At 44.7% G+C, this 23,024-nt stretch overlaps 1 protein-coding gene and 1 pseudogene across 1 annotated transcript in view; both read right to left on the bottom strand.

Annotated features, from left to right (window-relative positions):
* LOC132503782 (sodium/potassium-transporting ATPase subunit alpha-4-like) overlaps positions 1-17,976 on the bottom strand; it is a 28,983-nt gene extending 11,007 nt beyond the window's left edge. Inside the window, 12 exon segments of the mRNA XM_060120579.1 lie at positions 3,893-4,065; positions 4,440-4,629; positions 7,299-7,433; positions 7,625-7,734; positions 7,971-8,169; positions 9,662-9,732; positions 13,045-13,162; positions 13,388-13,522; positions 15,113-15,226; positions 15,822-16,025; positions 17,590-17,649; positions 17,833-17,976. Of these exon segments, the coding sequence (XP_059976562.1) occupies positions 3,893-4,065; positions 4,440-4,629; positions 7,299-7,433; positions 7,625-7,734; positions 7,971-8,169; positions 9,662-9,732; positions 13,045-13,162; positions 13,388-13,522; positions 15,113-15,226; positions 15,822-16,025; positions 17,590-17,649; positions 17,833-17,976 (1,653 nt within the window).
* LOC132484736 (U6 spliceosomal RNA) lies at positions 6,329-6,429 on the bottom strand (annotated as a pseudogene).
* Positions 17,977-23,024: the final 5,048 nt, after the last annotated feature.

Genomic DNA, 23,024 nt, shown 5'->3' with positions numbered 1-23,024 from the left:
GTCCCGGGTCCTTCACCTCTCTCTCTAAGAACTAACAGATCACTGCTATCATTCCACAGGGGTTTAAGTAGCTCATTCGCAAGAACTTGTGCTGTCAATCAAAAATCTTGCTACGGTGGCTTCAACCCATGGGAGTGGGTCAGGGCCATCAGAACATAAAACATAGGATAATTTGAGCTCTAGTTTTCCCAGGAATAAATCAGGGATTTGGGTGTATTTACTGTATTCAGAATTTCATTTAATTGCTCCAGAAGATATTCTGCCTCTTTAAGCTCAAAGACAGAAACACCTACCCGCAGAACAGTGGTAATAAAGGAACATTTGGAATAATCCATCTGCCTAGCAAAATTTCATCTAGGCCCTCATTCATCTCGATCCTCAGTCTACCTCTCTTCTTCCCACTGCCTCCTCGTGCCCCTGGATTCCAGCCCTTTTCTGGATACCTGGGGTCAGCCCTAGTCCTGTCCCTTTCCTCCCCAAAGATCAGGTGCTCATGCTCTGTGCTCTTCTAGCCTTCTGTTCATTTAGTCCTCCTCACATCTCTGTGTGATGGCTTGTCTGTCTCTCTCCCCTGCTGGAGAGAGTGGGGCCGTGCCTATGATTCCTCGTTAAGTTTCCAGCCATAGCATAATTCCTAGCACATAGTAATCCATCAACAAGCAATTACAGAATGAAGGAAAGATCGCTTCCTGGGAACCACTGCCCATGGTTCCCAAGTGCCCTCCAAGCACATAATTCTCAGGCTCTGGTGGGAGGGAGAAGGAAACTATCTGACTATGGCTGAACTAAGAACAGAGGTCCTGGAAAGGTCAGTCTGTTTACTTCCAGAGCGTGGAAATAAGCTTTGAAGGAGTTTTCCCATGAGCCCTCCTCATTCCACACTGGCACAGCGGGCTTGCTGGAAGGAGTGCTAACTAATCTGGGATCACCAGAGACTCAGGAAAGGTGTGCTGTGAGCAGTTACCCACACCATTGGCTTCAAGTGCCCTGGCTTGGTTGTGGGGCACTGGGGCCTCACCAAGTTCGACCTGTGGGGCACGAGGTAACTGGTGAGGATCTGAGAGGGAACTGCAGAGAAGATTAGAAGATTCCAGAGGTGGTTCAGATTGAGCCCTCAGTGATGCCTTTCCAGGCTTACAGTGCCCTGAACGTTTCCTACTGGTTCATCAATAATGACCTGTAGGACATGTGTGGTAGCTAGCCCAGCTTGACCACTCAGATGGGCCGATCTGCAGTAGTTTCTGGAAGTATCACCTCCATGCCAGGCCGGAGAAATAAAAACAAAGTCAGTCACCCCAAGAGTGAGTTCCTAGGACACAATTTCACAGAACATTGAGATGCATACATACAATAGAAGCGCAGTTCTACAAAGAATGGCTCCCTTTGAAGTAAAGAGCATCTAGTGGTTTCTGGAATTTGTCAAGTACTAAAAGAATTTCATTTCCAACTTCTCGGTGCTGACTGTACCTCTGGTGTTCCCACGCAGTCTTGCCAGCTGCCCTCTTGTTCCCTTGGACTCTCTTCCCCCAGATCAGACCCATCTGAGAGAAACGGTCCAGTGTTGGTGACCATTCTGTAGGCCTTCACGGCTCAGCTGCAGTTCTTAGAGGGGGCTGCGTTCATAGCAGGGGCCAAGTATCTTCGTACTACTAAGGGCCTCAGGTAGTGGCAAAGAGGATGGCATCATTTTGTTTTAGTTTTTTGTTTTTTTGTGTTTTTTTGGCCACGCCAGGCAGCATGTGGGCTCTTGGTTCCCCAACCAGGGATCAAACCTGCGCCCCCTCTACTGGAAGGGTGGTCTTAACCCCTGGACTGCCAGGGAAGTCCCTTATATTAGTTTTGTAAAATTAAGTTTATTCCAAAGGTCTGAACACATGGCTCTGAGAAATACCATTCCCACAGTCAATTGTAAAAACTTTGCTGCCATGCAGCCGTTAACCAGCCTCTTTCAGCAGCCTCATCATATCCATTAGCTTGGCATCAACACCATTTTGGAGTTGACCTTGGAAGGGTCTCCCCTATGGGAAAACCCCCTGTATAACCATTACATTTTGTCCACCTTGAAGGATGGCCTCATGTGTTCGTCTTACATTTCCTTAGAGGGAAAAGGGTGTGATTCAAAGTTCCTCACCAAGTCTGCCAAATTCCTGTCAGCTTCAGGTCCAGAAGAAGTAAGAAATTAAAATGTAAACCTGTGCCCAGAACAAGGGCTGGCCCAGAAAGCACCAGGCCTCCTGCTTCAGGTGTCAGCTCCAGGCCAGCCGGAATCTTATTCAGACGGTTACCTACCACAGCTCGCTCTGCCTCAGGCAGTGACCGTGTCCTGCTCTGGCAGGCCACCTGGCTCAGATCACCTCTTTGTCTCCTGGTTGGGCCTCCCCCCACAGTAGGCACAATTGTAACTCTCCTTCTTGCTAAAGAGATCCATAAATTCCCAGGTGAGGTGAATTTTAGACTGTGTTATTATGTGCACAGCAATAACACAATGCACAATAATAACCACAATTTTATTCCTCATGCTGGCAGCCCACCTCAAAGCTGAGAAAATGCAAATGAACCCCTTCTCCATTTATCTCCCACAGTATGTATGACGTGGTAGCTTATAGAACCACGGAGGAGTATCAAGATACGTGGCTATCCTATGCAGACGTGTTATAATAATGCTGTCTCCGCAAAGAACTGTACCACCCCAAACATCTTGTAGTAATTAGGGAATTCACTCAGAATAATATCCTATATCCATTTCTTGGTTCCCACTGTAGTGACCAATCATTGTACTTAGTGCAGCCCAGGCTGCTCCAAGACAAACTGCCAACAGTTAAAGGTCAAGATGAAGCCATCTCTAACAGATAGCATCCAGTTCTCCTTAAATACTTCTAGCCCAACTCCCTCCAACCTGCCCTCCCAGATATTCCCAGAATATCAAGTATGAGCAGGGAAGGTGACAATACCTAATCTGTGAAGATGTACAGGAGTCTTAGAATTTGAAATGTGGGATACAGAGCATCTCAGAATTAGAGGAATTTTACTGCTGCTATCCCATGAAGTCCAAAGCCCACCCTGATTAAAGAGGAATTCCCATCTCTAGGTTTGTTCTGCAGCTGCGTTTTACTCTTGAACCACTTCGTTTTGGTTTCTAGCTTTTACTCCTGGACGTACACCTGTTAGGGCAGCTTCTCACCCTGGGTCAGATCCATTGAGGGGCCCCAGCTCTCAATCTCTCATTCTCACTAGTGCCTGCTCCAGGCCCCCAGCCCTCTTGGCCTCACCCTTTTTACAACCCATCCAGCAGTACATTTATAGGACACCTTCTACCACTTTGCTACTCCTACTGTGGCCTGCAGACCAGCCGCAATGGCATCAGCTGAGAGTGTGTTACAAATGCAGAATCTTGGGGTGTCCTAGTCCTACTGAATTAGGATTTGCATTCCAACAAAACCCCCAGGCGATTCACATGCACATTCGTTTGAGAAGCACTGTCCTAGGGTGATGGTTCTCAAATTTGTCTGCACATCAGAATCTCTAGGAAAGTTTTTAAAAATACAGATGCCTGGGCTCCACCCTGAGCATTTCTAATTGAAAGGGTCTGGAGTATGGCCAAGACATCAGATTTTTAAGGCTCCCCTGGTGATCCCATTTTATTTTTTAATTTTATTGAAGTATAGTTGATCTATGATGTTGTGTTCATCCCCTGGTGATTCTAATGTTCAATGCAAGGCAGGATTCTAACTATAGAGGACACTTACTATTAAGTTCTCTCTTAAGACTGCAACTCATAAGCTCAGGAGGAGAAATCAGTTCAGTTAAACCAAGAACCTACTCTGTCCGAGGTTTTCTACTGTTGATCCAGTTTATGACAAGTGAGGGGCACCTGGGATGCTCCAGTGTTTACCTTAATCCTGGCACTCCGACACTTGCCCACGGCATCAGGCACTGCAGCTCGGGGAGGGTCAATCATGGAGATGAGCCCCACAAAACAAAGGTTATCCATGGGAAAATTGATTTCATCAGTGTTAAACTTGAATCCCTTGGAATAAGTGTTCGGCAGATTCAAGAAGCAGAACCCTAGAGAGAGACAGAAGAAAGGACCAGTAGTCATTCCACTGTCTATGTCTCTATCCTGCTCGCCCCAACCTCCTAGATTTTTCACCCCACAAATAATGACTGTTTTTTTTTTTTTTTTTTTTTTTTTTTTTGTACGCAGGCCTCTCACTGTTGTGGCCTCTCCCGTTGCAGAGCACAGGCTCCGGACGCGCAGACTCAGCTGCCATGGCTCATGGGCCTAGCCACTCCGCGGCATGTGGGATCTTCCCGGACCGGGACACAAACCCGTGTCCCCTGTAACAGCAGGCGAACTCCCAACCACTGCGCCACCAGGGAAGCCCAATAATGACTGTTTTGATGCCACTCTTCAAAGGCTTCTCCCGCAGCCCCCTCACCTAGCACGCGTTCCCCCAGACCTCCCAGTTCCAAGTAGGCATTCTGGAAGGCTTTCTTCATTTCATCATCCATTGGGTACTCCTGCCCTATCAGAAGGTAAGTAGAGCAAAACTCCAAGATCCTCTCAGGTGTCCCCTTCATCATCAGTACGTGGGTCTGGGAGCCGTCCTCCCGAAGGTGGATGGACATCTAGGGAGAGGAGAAGAATAGGAGGAGAGCGCGAGGTTTGGGGCAAAGAAGCAAGGGTAAGTTTTCTGAGGGTAAAGCCAACAGGCAAGCTGTGTCATACCTCCATTTCCTTTGTCCCCTAAACCAGCGCAGCCCCCCTCCCTCCAGCAAAATCCGACCTTTGGTTGAGCCCACCCCTCCTCCCTTGCAGGAACCTCCAGCCTGGTATTATTTGCACAGGAATCTGTTATCTTCTCAGCCAGACTGGCATTAAGGGCAGCCCAGGCACTCTCCCCTCCCTGCTTCCTCTCTGCCTGGGTGGCTAGAAGCAGAAGTCATGGGGCCACAGAGACAGCAGAGTAGACAGGAAAGAAAACTTAGAGTCAAACACCTGTGCTAGGGCTTCCCTGGTGGCGCAGTGGCTGAGAGTCTGCCTGCCAAGGCAAGAGACACGGGTTCGTGCCCCGGTCCGGGAAGATCCCACATGCCGCGGAGCGGCTGGGCCCGTGAGCCATGGCCGCTGAGCCTGCGCATCCGGAGCCTGTGCTCTGCAACGGGAGAGGCCACAACAGTGAGAGGCCCGTGTACCGCAAAAAAACAACAACAAAAAACCCCCTATTTGTTGACTATTTATTGGAGATTCTCAGAGATGACAGCAAGACCTGCTTAAGCTAGTAATTTGAGCACAGAAACATCACATCTTGATAGAAAATTACAGGTGAAAAAGATGGGAGAAATCTGGAAATATCAGAACAGAGAAACTTCTTCCTTTCATTTTGATCTCAGAGACGGAAAGAGACCAGGCCTTGCAAACGACCGCCAGGCTAAGATGTCCCTTGAAGACCGGAGCCTCTGACTGTCCCAAGAACAAGCTGACTAAGGCAAGTTGTTCTTGGGTACGGAGCAAAAGGAGCCAGAGGTGTTTTCTTGGACCCCCCAAGCAAGCCCCGCCAGAGCTGGGTAGCTTGCAGGCTGGCCGAGCACACTTGGTGCAGAGAAGGATTTTGCTGTTCGAACTTGATATTCGGTAGCTCAGAAAAGGCACTAACGTTGTCATTTGGGGGAAAGGTTGCTATTTTGTTGGACGTCCCATCAAATGTCATGGGTATGTTTTATTTTGTTTTGAATCTTGTGGAAGGAGAGGTACCTAATTCTTTCCAGTCGAAGGCTTTAATTGGGCCCTGCCAAGCACAAAATTCCTGTCTGGTTAGTGAGGTCACTAAACGTCAGGAAAAAGTGGAAATAAGTTTGCAGTTTGGGCCTAGGGGACCTATCTTATTACACTGATGAAAAGTCAGATGAGACAAAAAACTATGGATCTGTTTCTTTAACTTTTACTCGTTCAGCATTCAGGGTGAAAATATAGATAATTTGGTTTAAAAAGATCTATATAGCTTTTGTTATTTTGTTATGGCTTTTATTATTATTATTATTTTTGGCGGTATACGGGCCTCTCACTGTTGTGGCCTCTCCCGTTGCGGAGCACAGGCTCCGGATGCGCAGGCTCAGCGGCCATGGCTCACGGGCCCAGCCGCTCCGCGGCATGTGGGATCCTCCCAGACCTGGGCACGAACCCGCGTCCCCTGCATCGGCAGGCGGACTCTCAACCACTGCGCAGCCAGGGAAGCCCTGTTATGGCATTTTTTTTTTAGTTACAAAAATTGTTTTTTCTTGTGACAAAAACTTTTAAGATCTATTCTCTTAAGCAACTTTCAAATATAAAAGTATGGACCGCCTCATGAATTTGCCTGTCATGGGGGGGCCATGATGATCTTCTCTGTATTGTTCTAGTCTTAGTGTATGTGCTGCTGAAGTGAGCACTATTGTGTGTTTTTTAAGACACAAAACCAAAGCTGACTTTTGGGAGTTGACTTTCTTCTCTGTTACCCACACCTGATGTCTGACCTTTAGGGCAGTACCTGAATTTGGAGAATTCCACTACCCTAAGTAAATCATGATTGTCCCATATGAGTCAAAGCTTAGCTGCTAGAGCTCCCATCATGGTGATGCCACCATTCCCTCCTTTCCACACTTTCCTCAAAGTGTGCCAGGGTTCTCACGTGGGAGGGAAGTACTGGGTTTCTTGTCCCAGTAAAATCCCACATGGATTTTACTGTCAGGGCCACCACTGTTCCTCCCTCAGCAATTTTTCCTTCCCTTGTCAGTCCTCCCTGGATCATGGACAAAATGGCCCTGGGAAAACAGCTTCGCAAACACTCTGGAAAGCCCTGACCGCCTACCTGATGGCAGCTGCTAGAACTGCAGGCACGGAATGAAAAGAAATATTTGATGACTAGTGAGATAAGACGCCTCAGGGAAGTGACTGGCAAATCCAACATATTCTGCAGAAGCAAATTTCACAGCTGCCGCGGAGACGCCTTTAACGTGACTTTCCCCTGCCAGCCTTTGCTGCCTATGGACATTTCGGAGAGCACTTTATGACTTGCTCTCTGCACAACTGGCGTAGCCTCAAGTCTGCTTACGACTGAATGCCTCTTCCTTTATCACCTATGCCTGCATTTACCTGTTTGCCACTTTCCCTTAAGGTGACCCGTCCTCCTAATTGGGGCGCTGATTATCCACTGTATCTGTTCTACAGCTCAGACATAAAGGCAAGGGCAAAGCTCCCGTTTCCCCAGATGACGAGCCCATCCCCCACTGCTATTTTCCTACCTTTGTCGGTTCTGTGCCTGGTACTTGTTGGTAGAATTAAAGGGAATTTCTGCCTCCTTGGGGCTTTTCTCTCTCATCTCCTTCACAGAGCTGTAAGACTGCTCGATGAACTTGAGGAGGGCTGACTCAGAAGCATCCCCTGCTGTTGCCCGCTGCGGGGATGGGGTTGGTATAATGAGCCCGAGAGGCAAGGCACCTGGGCTTGCCGGCGGTGTCAAGGAAAGGAACAGAATGGGGAGGGGTGCTGGGGGCATCACCGAGGCTTCAGGAACGAGATATTGAGGGGAGAGGGCAGGTTATACCCTGAACACCGAGGTACCCTTTACTCCCTTGGGCCTGACACCTTAGCTATGGGAAGGTACTCCTGATTAGCTTTAAAATCAGCCCGGTTGCAGAGGCCAGCGATGCGGGCCAGGATAAACCAGGTATCAGAGCCCTTGGCAAATGAATTCCCTAGGGAGAGAGAACAGAACAGTCAGCAGGGATAGGAGAGCTTAAAGCAGGAGTTTATTCACACCCCTTCTGCGCCCAGATGCTTCTCAGAGACAACGTTTCATCTCCTCCACACCTCCCTGCTCTCCTCTCTCTTTTCAGCTACCTTCTTGCTTTCTGGACTCACCACGCCCTCTCAGCTACTCATCACATTCCCCACATCCTTCCACTCTCCGACCACCAACGCCACTAGTCACCAGTCTGTTCTTCGCTGGTATCGGCCTCACAGATGGTCCTGTCGAACCACAGGTGGGCGACGGTCATGCGGTTCTGGGTGAGGGTGCCTGTCTTGTCGGAGCAGATGGTGGAGGTGGAGCCCAGCGTCTCCACCGCCTCCAGGTTCTTCACCAAGCAGTTCTTCCGAGCCATGCGCTTGGCTGTCGGGGTCAGACACACCTAAGGCCGTGACCAGGGGAGAGGGGAAACGGAGAGGAGAGCTTGGCTGCTCACAGCGCTTTGTGTTTTTGGAAATCTGATCGCTTTTACTGCTCTTCTAATTTCTCATATTTATTTCCCTTTTGTTACCACCTAGTCTTTAGAAACCCCATCTGTAGCTATGGGAAAGGAAATTAGGAAAGTGATTTCGGTTTGTACTTTATGGCAGAATTTCAAAAGAAGAGTGCTTTCCTTTACCAGGGTATCATAGAGAATGATCTCCTATTCCTCCTGGAATATTCCTCTCCCCCTCGATCCTTTCATCTTTTCTATTCTGCAGCCTCTTCTCCATTCAAGTTCAAGCCACACTTCTTTCTCAAGTCTAGTCTTTCCAGGGACCACGGTGAGAGCTAACCTTTGACTGTGGTATAAGATGCTCTGTGTGGAGAAGGGTTGTACCAGTAGTTTAAAAAAGGAATGGGGAGGAGAGAATGATGAACCTGAGAAGGACTGTTGCAGCGCTGAAAATGACTTGAGAAGTCACTTAAACCAAAAGATTTTTGTTGACCATAAATCCAGTGAAAGTCAGATGTGGGGCAAGGTTATTTTAAAAATGAATGAATTCTTAGGCTGCGGTTATGTACAGAATTCTAATCATGGAGTTATTATTTATTTACATAATATCATGAGTACTGATGTTTTTGTGCTAGTCTAACCACACCCTGCGTATTATTCTCATTTCCATTTTAAGAAGGGTATTGATAAAAGAGAGCATACCCCAAACAGGTGATCAGCAAGACAAGGGGTCTGAAGATCGTGCCACAGGAAGAAGGGCTAAAGGAAAAGGGATTATACGACCTCTCCCCTGGAGAGTTTGAGGGGACATAATGGCTACTGTCAAAGATCTAAAGGGTAGGTTTGTAGAAGAGAGAGAATTGACTTATTTTGTATTTCTTCAGATGGGAAGACTGGGACCAAACAGGGAACCATATGTCTGCTCAACATAATGAAATCTAACTAGAACAATCCAACAATGAAATGAGGTCAGATAAAAAGGGGTGGGCTTCCCATGACTAGAAATCATCATCATCTCCTACAGATTTTATACAGGGTATTCGGCATTGGTTGAAAGGTTGAATTTATATGGGCTTTGAAGTCCTTTCCAGTAAGATTCTATAATCCTAAATTAATCTTCTTCTATGAACTGATGAATAAATTGAGGTCCAGAGTGCAGTGAGTTGGCCAGATTCACCAGCCAGTACACCCAGGACTGGAACTCACTCCCCGTGATTGATAATCTATGCTTTCTGCATCGTAACTCACTTCTTTTCTCATTAAAGAGAGAAGGCACCAGAAAATAGGGGCGAAGGAAGTCAGTGTAACTTGGGAGCTCAGTGATTTGACATTTGTATACGCATCAGAGTACTCTGCACTGGAGAGGTTCAGCCACGAAAGAGGTACTAGTGATTTCATTTCCTTGGGGTTGTTTGTCTGCCCTGGGGCCACACTCCACCTTGGTCAGCGAGGCAATTTGGCCCATCACCGTGGAGTCCCCTGTGGCAATCATGATGCCCCGGGCTGTCCCTGTGGATGAAGGGGGAAGTCTGAATTGGAAAGGCTGTTGGGTTTGGTTCCCACAAAGAGAAAACTGTCAACAGTCAAAAACAAGGTGGAAACTCAAGGTCCTCTGAGAGGTCATAATGTTCTACTGTCTTTACATTTCGCTTATGCAAGTGAAGGTCTCCTCATCTGAAAAATCTCTGAAGAGGTTTCACAGTTCTCCAGAGATACCCAATTTTATTGCCTAATTGCCTTCACTGTCAAGAAGGTCTTTGTTACGCGTAGTCTAAATCTCTTCCATTGCCTATATGTTTCTTATTTTGTCCTCAGCAGCTGAAGAGCTTCTCGAGCCCCAGGAATAGTGGTTACCCTTCTGCTAGAATCCTATGTTCCAATATCTCCCCATCCTCTAACCCAGGGCTACTCAATTTGCCGCCCCCATCCCCAGGAGACATTTTGCAAGGTCTGGAGGCATATTTGGTTGTCACGACTGAGGTTGCTACTGGCACCTAGCGGGCAGAGAGCAGGGATGCTGCCAGGCATCCTGCAACTCACAGGACAGCCCTCCTCTCCCGCTACCACGAAGAACAACGCGGTACAATTGTCAGTAGTGTGGAAGCTGAGAAACTCTGCTCTGACCGAGATTCTTCCCTGTTTTGCTGGCTGGAGCCAGTCTGCCCCCTGCTGGGTGGCACAGGCCATAACATGGCCCCTGAATCAAGGGGAACTTGACACACCCAGGCTGTAGCTTGAAATGAGGGGCCCCACAAGGTTCTTTGCTCAAAATAATTCTTCCTGCTTTACCACGATGGCTGAAATTCCTACCATTAAAGTTACAGTCAGAATCGCCCAGAAAAGCAACATATTATAGAAATAGCACTTATTTTCAAATCAGAAGGACCCAGGGCTAGAAGTTCAACTTCCAATGTACTAGCTGTTCACCCTGGGGCATGTTACTTAAACTCTCTGAGACTCAGGTTTCCTCATCTTTAAAATGGGGTAAAAGCATCTACAAAGCTGTGAGAATTAAATGTTTTTAAAAGAGCCTAGAACAGGGTGGGGCACATAGTAGGCACTCAAATATTTGTTTCTTTTTTTTCTCCATTTAGATGAATTTAAGGTCTCCAGAAGGATGGCTAGAAAATCACACACATGCCTTGCAGGGTAGCTCTAATCTGGCAGCTCCCACGAACATCATAGCATGGAGTGGCCAGTCCATTTTCAAGGTCACCTTCAGCATTATGAGTCTGAGAGCAGGTTCTGCTCCGACCGACAGCAGACGAGTGAGGTCACTGCTATGTGAAGAGTGGTTCTGGAACGCCTCACAGTATGAGGCACTCTGCAGATGAGCAGGAAGATACTAAAATAATTGAGAGGTGCTGAGGGTTTATTTTGGCAGGGGGTAGGGGTGGTTAGGGTATGGTGTCACTTATAGTCATTTTGTGCCATGGTTTAATCTAGTTCTTCATTTTTCTTCCTTCTGCTATAGTTTCCCCATGCTTGGAGGGACAGGATTTAATAACTAATCCCAATGTGTCTAGAGAGGGGGAAGGTTGATGTCAACCTTGGGGAAGGTTAAGAAGGCCAAGCCTCCCATATTCCAGGCTAGACTGACTTCTCCCTACGCCTTCTATGCAATGCCAGAGAAATAGCTTACCATCTCCCCCTACCCCGCATGAAGATACATGAGAACCCAAAGAGAGATGTTTGTACCAGCAGCCCCATCAAGGGCCACAGTGATGAAAGCAGAGAGGCAAGGGCCTAGGATAAAGGTTAAAGTGATGCTACCTGTTTGCAGATTGCACAGGGATTCCTCAGTTGAACAGTCAAGAGCTCCTTCAACCTAGCTCCACCTTCTTGGTCACATCTTGGGTCCCTCTAGTCTCCTATTAAAGTCTTCTCTATTCTAGTCAGATCCTTGTTTCTTAGATGGAATTCCGTCATCCACTTTCCCTGTTATTTGAAGCATACAATTTGTTGATGAAAAGCCTACTTTGGAAGGACAAATCTGAGCAAATTTCTTCCTCAAATTTAATAATAGGAATCTCATGTTTTTGGAGGAAACATCTTTCTGTTCAATCAAGTTAAAAAAATTTTTTTAAATATATACTTTATTTTCTAGTTGGATTCTTCTTCAGTCTTAATGGCACTCTACTCCTTTAAGCTATTTCCAAATTAAATAATTTTATTACCAGAGGGGTCATTAGCAAGCTTTATTCCAGGGGAGGTTCTGTGGAAAGAGCATGGGCTTTGGAGACAGACCTACATTAGAATCCTTGACCCTCCTCTTTTTTGTTGAGCTGTGCTCTTGGATGCTGCATTTAATTTCTTTGAACATTGGTCTTTCATGTGTAAAATAGGAATAATATCTGTTGTATAGTCTTGTTAGAATCAGAGATTTCGGTGGCACTTGACACGTACTAGGCATTCAATTAAAGAATAGCTATTTCTTTCTTTCTTTTTTTTTTTTTTTGGCCGTACACGGGCCTCTCACTGTTGTGGCCTCTCCCGTTGCGGAGCACAGGCTCCGGACGCGCAGGCTCATGGGTGCAGCCGCTCCGTGGCATGTGGGATCTTCCCGGACCGGGGCACGAACCTGCGTCCCCTGCATCGGCAGGCGGACTCTCAACCACTGCGCCACCAGGGAAGCCCGTGAGTAGGTATTTCTTAGACACCCAAATATTTATTCTTAAGCATAAATGATGGTTTTCATGTGTGTTCCAGAGAGTTTTGCAGGCCTTCTTAAGCAGAAAGGATGAAGGAGAGGTTGACATAATGATATTGAGCCAATTGGTACCACTTTGGCCAGAACTGCCTCCCAGTTCAAGGATGCCCTAGATTCTAAGAACAAAGCCAAAGGTGTGAGTGGCACCTCTGGTAACTCAGATTTCCAATGCCAGGACCCTCTCTTGGGATAGTGAGAAGTTAGGGCTTACTTCAGGGGAAGAGTGACCTCGCAGAACTGAATAATTTTCCTCCCTTCTGTGCTATTTTCAGCTCATAGCGCATAGTCCATTCACTAGATAGAATAAAAATAGCTACAATTATAGGGCACTTACAGTGTGTTAGGTCTTGCGCTAAGCATTTTATGATGTATTATCTCCTTTAACCCACATAAAAATCTATGGAGTAGTGACTTTTAGTATCATCAGTGTACAAATGTGGAAATGATGGCTTTGACCTTTCATCAAAGTTTGTATAGCTCATGAGGGATGAAGAACATAGACTATTTACTGGCTGTTACCTTCCCTACGGCCCTTAGAAGACAGAGAGGTCTGGAAATCTTTGTTTCAATCTTTGCTTTTGAATCTAGGCTACTTATGATGTGCTATTCACCTTCCACACAGTTGGTGGAGAAGAAGCAGATATTTTGGGTCTCCAGAGGGTTCTCATTGGTGAAATCAGAGGAACGGGATTGGGGCTCTGACTCTCCTGTCAAGGATGAGTTGTCCACCTGGGATGGGAGAGAGGACAGGTCATAGAACAAAAGCACCAACATCATCATTATTGACATGCAGAGAGAAGCATAAACTTACACACCACTGTAACCTCAAATCTGCACTTGTGACTTCTCAACGTTCTGAACAATAAGATCATATTTTTTTGAACTGAGTCCAGGTCACTGCAGTGCTCTAAGACCATATTTGGCCCCCTTCCATAGCGTTTCACATCCCCTCACCTTACATCCTTGTGAAGAGATAAGCCGGATGTCAGCAGGGATCCGGTCTCCCCGCTTCAGTTCTACCAGGTCTCCTACCACCATGTCTTGTACAGGGATCTGAATCTTCTCTCCGCCTCGGATTACTAGAGCTTGCTGTGGGAAGATAGTGTAGGGTCATTTCCAAAGCTTTTTGCTCCCCTCATCCAGTTCCTGGTCTCTTTCCCTCTGATTCCCTTTTCTTACATTGTCACTCACCACATCATTCTCGAAGGTCTCTTGGGTAGATTGCAAATTCTTACTATCGCTGTCTACAGGGCCCTTTGATGTTCCTCTCACTAAATTATGAGATCTATCTTTCCATTCCTACACTTAGGCTTGGCTGTTGGCTTGCTTTGGCCCATAGGACATTAGCAAATGTAGTGCAAGCAGGCACATAGAAAGTGCTTGCACACTGGGGTTTGCCCTCTGCCACCATATTGAATGTGCTCAAGCTACCCTCCTGGAGGGAGAAAGATGATAAGGAGAGAGGCCCCAGCTGTCCATGACATCTCAGCTGAGGCCCCAGACACCTGAATGAAGTCTTCCAAGGCCACCCAGCACCAGCCAAGGTCAGCCCAGATCAGAAGAACAGCCCAGCCACAGAATTGTGAGAAATACTGTGTTCATTGTTTTGAGCCACTATGTTTCGAGGTGGCTTGTTTAGCAGCAAAAACTGATAGTCTCCAAACTCCTACTTCATTCTACCAAAACGTTTCCCACTGAACTCTTACCCAAGGAAGGAATTAAGTTATGTTGACACCAAAGGGAGAAGAAGCTCCTGGGCTATAATGCTAGAACATGATCGTGTCATTGGGAAACTTTGGAGCCTATCCCTTTCCAAGTTTTCAAGCCCTGTGCCTAGGAACCCCCTTCTACTGTCATATTATTTCCAGGTTCTTTAGAAAAGTTTTATTTGAAGATAATCTAAACTTTCAAAAGAGTTGCAAGAATAAAAATTGTACCAAGAATACCCATATAACCTGTACCCAGATTCATCTGTTAGCATTTTACCCCATTTGCTTTGTCATTTGTTCCCTGTCTCTATATATGTGTGTATGTAAATACATTTTTTCCTGAACTATTTGAGGGCAAGTTACATACATCATGATCTTTTATTGTACATACTTCAATGTGCATTTCCCAAGAATTAAGATATTAAATAACCATAATACAGTTATCAAATTCAGTAAATTACACATTGACACAATACTTTCACCTGCTGTCTGCATTCCAGTTTTGTCAATTGACCCAATATATCTTTTACAGCATTATTTTCTGCTCCAGCACAGGATTTGGTCTAGAGTCAGAGATTACATTTAGCTGTCATGTCTCTTTAGCCTCCTTTAATCTGGATCACTCCATCACTGTTCTTTGTCTTTAAGGCCATCGACATTTGAAGAATCCACCCTCCCTTTGCCCCCACCCCCCCTTTTTGGAATAGAACCCCAAAAGATTTGGGGTTTCAGATTATGCTCATTGGATTCAGATCATGCATTCCAGACCAGACCACTTCATGGATGTTATTGTGTTTTTCTCAGAGTACTTTTAAGGCCTGATAAAGTAAAACCTAAGTGAATGTCACCCTCATTACCAGCCTCACTCAGTTCACTCACTGTAGGAAATAATTCTACAGGGGACATACAAATCATGTATTTGGCTACATTCTACACATCCTCCCACTATATCCTTCCACGTGAATCTTACCTGAGGTACCATGTTCTTAAAAGATTCCATGATCTTGGAGCTCTTGGCCTCCTGATAATAAGAGAAGCAGCCGGTGATGATGACCATGACTGTTAGTACAATGTCGAGGTACAGCTGAGGGTTGGGAAACAAAGGGCTCATCAGTAGGTCCTTTTCTTCCTCTTCATCCTCAGAAAGTCAGCTTTCAAGGGTAACAGCTGTTTTTCCAGGTGGAAGAAACCATGGGACTCAGTGGGAGAGCACAGGGGCTGAGAAGAGTCTGAGGCTGGCCCAGTTCTCTGGGCTTCCTTGTTAAGGAACCCGGAGCTACAGTGAGGGGCCAGCAAAATCCCAGGCCTGAGAAAGCCTATATCTTCCTCTCCAGGAAGGCTATTCATGGGGTCGAGTGTGGCTATTGAGGGAGATGGAGAGGAAGGATAGGAAGATATTAAAATTCTATGAAAGAGAATGGACAGCAAAGTGCTTTGATGACCAGTTGGGAAGATAATCAAAGGACAGCAAGTTTCTGGGGGGAACGTTATATCTCAGGGAGCTGAATCAGGAGCTATCTAGATAAGAGGGAAACCAGGAAGGACAAAAGCTTCCTTAGAAAATCCTGGGAGTATAGGGGTTTGGGCCAGAGGACTTCAGGAGTGCTAGGCTGCTGAGCAGAAGAGTATCGAGGGCTAAGCAGACACTGGGCTTGGCAGTAGTAGTTGAACAGACTCACATTATCTTTGGTAGGGTCCTCATGGAAATATAACTGGATGCCATAGGCCACAAAGCAGAGACTGGCACCAGTCCACAGTAGGAGGGAAAAGCCACCAAACAGTTGTTTACAGAATTTAACCCATTCTGGAGCAGTAGGGGGTGGGCTAAGTGTATTGGGTCCATCTCGAGCCAGGATTTCCTGTGCCTCTTCAGGGCTATGGCCCTGTGTGGAAAAGAAACAGGAATGGATGGAGAACCATGAAAAGAAAAGCAACTATAACAAAGGAAAACCTGGCTTCAAAACTCAAGTCTGCCATTTATTGTGCTAGGATAAGTCTAGAGACTGGTCTAGAGACCAGTTCTCTGAAGGTCATCCTGGAAGTTCTTCCTACATAAGTGGGATTCTAAAATTTGCATTATAGAAGGATCTCATTTAGCCTCTTTACATAGGAAGAATTTTTAGTTTATGGGTTGACTCACAAATCTTTTGAACACCTATCCTGGGCCTTGTACTGTGGTAGGGTACCAAAGCGAGTAAGAATGATCCCTACCGTTATGGAGCGCCAACTCTAATGAGATACATATAAACGATTTATAATATAGTGTGCCAGGCTGATGGAATGATGAGATACGATACATAATGTTGATAACATATGGACCTCCACACTTTGACTCTTTAACTTAGAAATAGGAAAAAATACCAACTAAATCCAACATGAATGTGTAGATCCTCACTCTAGCCTTGTGCATAAGCTTGTGTGCTTTTTCCTCTTAGTGAAAATGAGAGTAGAACCTACCAGAGGATAGTAAAAAAAAAACCCAAAACACTCCTTAATTCCCATCAGCCACTCCCCAACCTCCCCTGGAAAAACATGCAATTTTAATAAAAACCGGAACAGTCTCCCATGCTCCTCCTTGGTTACCAGATGGCCATCCCAAGCCCCTCCAATGAAGAAATTCTAGAGCTAAGAGGAACTTACATTTTGAGAGCTTTTATTTAAGTTTATTTGTGGTCATTGTATTAGTGGTTATAGTAGCAGCAGCAGCAGTAATAGTGATAATAGCAGTAATAAACGATTTTGCTGTTGAACCAGCAGTTCTCAAAGTGTAGTCTGGGGATCCATGGGGTCCTGAGACCCTTTCAGGCGGGGTCCACAAGGTCAAACAATTTTCAAAATAATACTAAATTGTTTGTCTTTTTCACTTTCATTCTCTTAAGTATACTGTAGAATTTTCCCAAGGCTACAGGGCACATGATAGCACAATAACGTTAATGCTGAAAATATATGAGAATCTAGCTGTCTTCTATTAAAAAGCTAGACATTAAAAAGATTTGCAAAAATGTAAAATGCCACTAATATCTTTTTGTTTTGAAAAACATAGTTATTTGTCATAAAAATATTATCTGTACTACTATATAATGGTTGTTTATAAATGAGTTAGGAAATACTTTTTAATTTTCTCAATTTTAATTTCTAATATGATAAATGTAAGTAGATGTAATCCATATAAGCAAAAGCGATTTGGGGTCCTTGATGGGTCCCGAGGACAAAGGTTTGAGAAGTGCTGCCCTAACCCATCCTCATTCTCTCATCTAATCCTGAACTCTCTTTGGGTAGTTAGCATTTCATCTTTTTCTGAGTGTGTGTCCTTGGCTGGGCGCAGGTTAAGGGTAAGAGAATTGACCTTGAATTTAGGGGCTAGATTTCTAGCCCTGCTTTTGTCCTGGCAGCCTCAAGGTCGGGAATGGAGACCCTCTGCCTCCCTCAGGGAGTTTCTTCACTCACCTTGGTTAGGTCCACAGAATATTCGGTGCTCAGCTCATCCAAGGTTAATTTGTGATCATCCTGAGGGGACAGTAGAGTCATTGAGGGACAGGGGGTGATGCATCATTTCTAGGGGAAACATTTTGGGGAAGAGAGGTGGCACTGGCCTGTGTGATCTGTTTTCAAGGTGAGATGTTAGAAGCCTGAGGGTTGAGAGAGGTTTTTGGAGGGCAATTTGTCAGCACCCATTTCGGGTGTTCTTACCATGACCACTTCCTTCTTCAGGTCCTCCATCTCTCTCTTTTTTTCCCTCCTCATCTTTCTTTTACTCATTTTAGTACCCTTAGGTCTTGGGCTTGGATTCTGCTCATGAGGTGTCACGGTCCCTTTTCTCCCTCCAAGCACCATGGCTTTCCCTGGATATGGCTGCCCCAGATCAACTGGTGGGAAGAAAGCAAAGAGAGTGAGGGGTGTGAGGGAATCAGTAGGAAGGAGGGGGAGAGGAGTGAGAGGAAGAATGGCTGAGGCGGGGGGAGGACTGAAGGAGAGAGAGAGGGAGGGTGGGCGGGCGGCAGCAGTGAAGCCCTTGATGGGGGAGGAGGAGGTGTCAGGAAGGAGGGCACGGAGGGATGAGAGGAGCCTGGGGCCTGAGGTACAGGAAGGAGAGGGGTGAAGAGAGGGAGTCGAGGAAATGAAGTGTGGAGAGTACTACGTGCCTAGTGATGAAGATGCTGCAGGGCCCTGAGCAGGGGGCAAGTGCGGTGGGCTTCAGGGCATGCTGGGAGCTCCCTCCAACACCAAGGCAACAACCAGGCCTGTTGTCACAGAGGCCTCAGGAAAGTTCTAACTGAGAATCCACAAGTCTCAGTCTCTGGGTTTGAGAATGATTGGAGAAGTTTCTGCCACAGAGAGAACTGCAGTCTGATGGCAAGGCTAGAACAAAGTCCCAGTCTGGTCCTGCTGACTTCCAAGACTCAGAGGTACCCTAGATAGCTGACTCAAAAAATAAAGCAGGCAGTCTGTGTGTGTGTGTGCTTTTGCTGAGGTGCCCTTCCCACAGACATTGACTTTGAGCTTTTGGTTGTAGGAGATCAGATAGCAGAATAGGTCAGATCTTTGACTTTTGAATCTGTCCTGGGTTTGGGTCCTGACTCCTCTGCTTACTGGCTGTGTGGCTTTGGGCAAGTTACCTAACCTCTCTGTGCCTCTCTTTCTTCATTGGTAAAGGGGGATACCATCTACATTGCAAGGTGGCAAAAGTAAGGATTAAAGGAGGGTGCTCCATGTAAAACACGATGTCTGACTTATATAGTATGTGCTCAATATATAGCTTGAATTAAATATTATAAGTCTTACTTGCAGCTTAATGTGCAGCTCTTCTCAGTGAGAGTAAAAATACGCTTTTCATGTAATAACCCTGAATTTCCTCACTTTAGTATGACATATTTCTCTCTTCCATTAACCTTCTTTGACATCTCAGTAAGTGGTTTGACTGTATTAACTTTATATGTTTTATGTGTAAATTATACTCTCCCTCCTTCTGTAAAAGGATCTGAAGCAGCTGTATATTTCTATAATTTACACATTTTTTTCAGTTATGCATGTCAACATACATTTTCCCTTTCTATTTTTGGGTATTTATTTAATTGCATTTTGGCTTGGCATGCTTTTAAAAAATATGACTGTATCAGAAAACATCCATCTTGGTGCTGATGTAACCCTCCTTCAGTATTCAGAAATAGAAATTTTCTCTTCCCAGCTGGGACAAATAATAGTCTGTTTCTTTAATAGATTGGATAAGATTTTTCTTCTCTATTAAAAGTGTACCAAATAAAAACGGAAAGTCCCACTTTCTCTCCCCCCAGACTCAGATTCCCCACCACTGATGTTACTGCTGTTGTCAGTGTGCTGGGTATCCTTCCAGTCTTTTTTCTACATTTATACCAATAGTATCTATAAGGAGGTACAGTCTTACCTTTTACAGCATCATTCAACTCCCCTTTCATTTATGTAAAGATTTGCTTTTTAATGGCCACAAGGCATGCCATATTCTGTATTGACGGCGGTCTATTCAATTATTCTCACCATGGATGGATTTACAGGATATTTTCCATTTTTTTTTTAACCACTGAAAACACTGCTGCAGTGGCATCCTTATATATAGTACCTTTCGGCCCTTGAGCTTCAATTTATGTAGAATCGATTCCTGTTGCTGAATCATAAGATACTCTTATTTAAAATCTTAAAATGTTCTACCAGATTGCTCTTCAAAAGAGCTCTTCTTATCCATATCCCAGCAACAAGATGCAAAAATGTCCACTCCCCACACCTTTGATTATATTGGATGACCTTGACCGTTTTCATTTTTCCTATTATAATTGGTGAAATTTGGTATCTTACAGTTTTAATTTGCATTTCTGTATTGTCCAGGTAGCATTTTTTTCTTATATTTATTGGCTTTCTGGAGTTCATTTTCCTTTTTCTGAATTGTTATTCTTATCATTTGCCCAATTTTCCATTGTTTTCTTTTCCTTATTGATGTGTTTGAAGGGGTTCCAATGCCTTGTCATATACATTACAAATATTTTCTCCCAGCCTTTGTGTTTAATGTAGATCATAAAATCCCTAAGAACAAGGTTAAAATTAAAGGTAAAATTGTCAAGTTAATCTATGCATCATCTATGTGACAACAGCATTTAGCCCAGCCTTGAACATAGGAGATCCCTCGAGGCAACTTTATTGACATAAAATCAAGTGAAATTATTTTTCGAAACCCCGTTCTGTTCCACAGTTCTTAGCTCAAAAGTCTACCTCTTCAGAGAGGCCTTCTTTAATTGCTAAATCCAAAATAGCCACTCTCACACGCAGCCCTCAATCCATCACTCGTTGGCTTCACTGCACTTTTTACCCTCTGAAATTATCCTGCCTATTTATCTGTTGACTTCTTGTCTGTTTCTCCATGACAGTGGGGACCTTTTCTGGCTTATTCACGGCTTTACACCCAGCCCTTAGAATAGCACAGAGTGGTTCATCCACAAATAGTTCCTAAAAATAAGTTGAATGATGAATTTTCAGGTTGTATCTTAATGTTATAAGGTTTGATACCCATCATTTTGGTCTGCTATGTTTTAAAACCTATTAGGGTAAATATGCTAGCATCACAGTTATCTACTCATTTGCCTCATAATCACTTATAAAAAACTCTGATATTCTTGCCTGATCACACTTGCTGCAGAATGTCACAACCAACATGTCATGTTTTATAAAAATACAATGAGGCTTTTAATTGATACTGGATTGGCTCTTTATAACAACTTATTTTTATCTTTACTACATTCTGTCTTCCCAAACAGCAGTTAAGTTTAGCTCTCCATGTATTCTTTTGTTTGTTTGTTTTTGTTTGTTTTGTGGTACGCAGGCCTCTCACTGTTGTGGCCTCTCCCGTTGCAGAGCACAGGCTCTGGACGTGCAGGCTCTGGACGCACAGGCTCAGCGGCCATGGCTCACGGGCCCAGCTGCTCCGCGGCATGTGGGATCTTCCCGGCCCGGGGCACGAACCCGTGTCCCCTGCATCAGCAGGCGGACTCTCAACCACTGTGTCACCAGGGAAGCCCTCCATGTATTTTTTTTTTAGTACTCTCATTGTGCTTTTTTTTCCTAATATTTTAATTTTATTTATTTATTTAGCTGCGCCAGGTCTTAGTTGCAGCACTCGGGATCTTTTTTAGTTGTGGCATGTGGGATCTTTAGTTGCGGCACGTGGGATCTTCGTTGCCTCGTGCAGGATCTTCCTTGCGGCACATGGGATCTTTAATTGTGGCCTGCGGGATCTGGTTTCCTGACCAGGGATTGAACCTGGGCCCCCTGCATGGGGACTGCATAGTCTTAACCACTGGACCACCAGGGAAGTCCTCATTGTGCTTTTAATCTTCTTTAATAAGTACCATATGTCACACGCACTAAATCTTGAGTATAATTTGCTCTGGTTCTGTTGTAAATAAAAGCACTTTGTACTGTATTTTCTAATATTTAGGGCTAAATTTGATTTTTTAAAAATCGATATCTTGTACCCTGTAACTTTGAACTCATTACTTCTAGGACTTTTTGTTGTTGTTGCTGCTGTTGCTTTGTTTTGGTTGACTTCCGTGGATTTTTTAGGTATTTAATCATGTCCTGTACCAAAAAAATATGTTATTATTTCTTCCAGTTTGTCTCTTTATTTAGACCATATAAATACAAACTTCTTATCCAAGGTTTCAAATGTTGCTGCTATTGCTTTTGTTATAGTTGTTGTTATCATTGTTTCCTAGACTTATGCATCCCTTCCTTGCTTCTCTGAACATGATTACAGTTTCCTATATGCTTTTTCCTCCAACATTTTAATCAGGAATAAATGTTAAATTTTACTGATAACCTTCTAACATCTTTTGAAATGATTATGTAATCATTTTTTCTAGTGAATATTCATGGTTAGTTTTCTGTATAGTATACCGTCCTTGAATTTCACTATTTGGTAATAAAGTTATATATATATATAAACAAATGTATATATAAGCAAATATATACATTTGTTTTTATTTTATTAAATTCTATCAAAACTGTATTTGTCTCATTAAATAGGCTGGGCCATACAAAATTTTCTTCTACATTGTAGTACAGTTGAAATAATATAAGAATGTTCTTTGAGGTATTTGGAAAAAATTCTCCACTGAATTCACTGGAGCTGAGGATGTCTTTGAAATACTCATTTTACTTTTTATTATTATTACTTTTTTGCAGTACGCGGACCTCTCACTGTTGTGGCCTCTCCCGTTGTGGAGCATAGGTTCCGGACACGCAGGCTCAGTGGCCGTGGCTCACGGGCCCAGCCGCTCCGCGCCATGTGGGATCTTCCTGGACCAGGGCACGAACCCGTGTCCCCTGCATCGTCAGGCTGACCCTCAACCACTGCGCCACCAGGGAAGCCCTCATTTTATTTTAAATATCTTCCTTGAATATTGATCTAATCATTTTTTCTATTTCATCCTGCATTCTTAGCATTATGAATATTTAGCTTGTTGTCTGTCTCTGATGAATCATCATATTTCCTATTCTGTAGGTAAAAAGGAAATGGCATGGAAAGCATGTCTGCCCGGGTCAGAGGTTGGCCTTAACCTCTAACACTATATCCCATAATAAGATTCTCTCACCTTTTCAGTAAGATCCTCTAAGATGGCTGACTCTTAATCCCCTACCGCAGGTCATACCCTCTCCCTTTCTCTGGTTCTAATCACTTGGGTCTGCCCAACCCCTACTGGTCAAATGTTCATCGTTCACAGATTCCTGGTTCCCCTTGCAGCCTCCCCAGTTCACTAAACCATTGTGCTAATCAGGCTCACTCTGTGCTCACAGGTTTACTGTTCCCACAGTTGCCGATAAGTATGGCATGGTGGTGAAGAGGGCTGCCCTGTAGCCAG

The sequence above is a fragment of the Mesoplodon densirostris genome, chromosome 2 (assembly GCF_025265405.1).
Source record: "Mesoplodon densirostris isolate mMesDen1 chromosome 2, mMesDen1 primary haplotype, whole genome shotgun sequence".
Taxonomy (NCBI): domain Eukaryota; kingdom Metazoa; phylum Chordata; class Mammalia; order Artiodactyla; family Ziphiidae; genus Mesoplodon; species Mesoplodon densirostris.
This window is presented reverse-complemented; position numbering and strand designations above follow the sequence as displayed.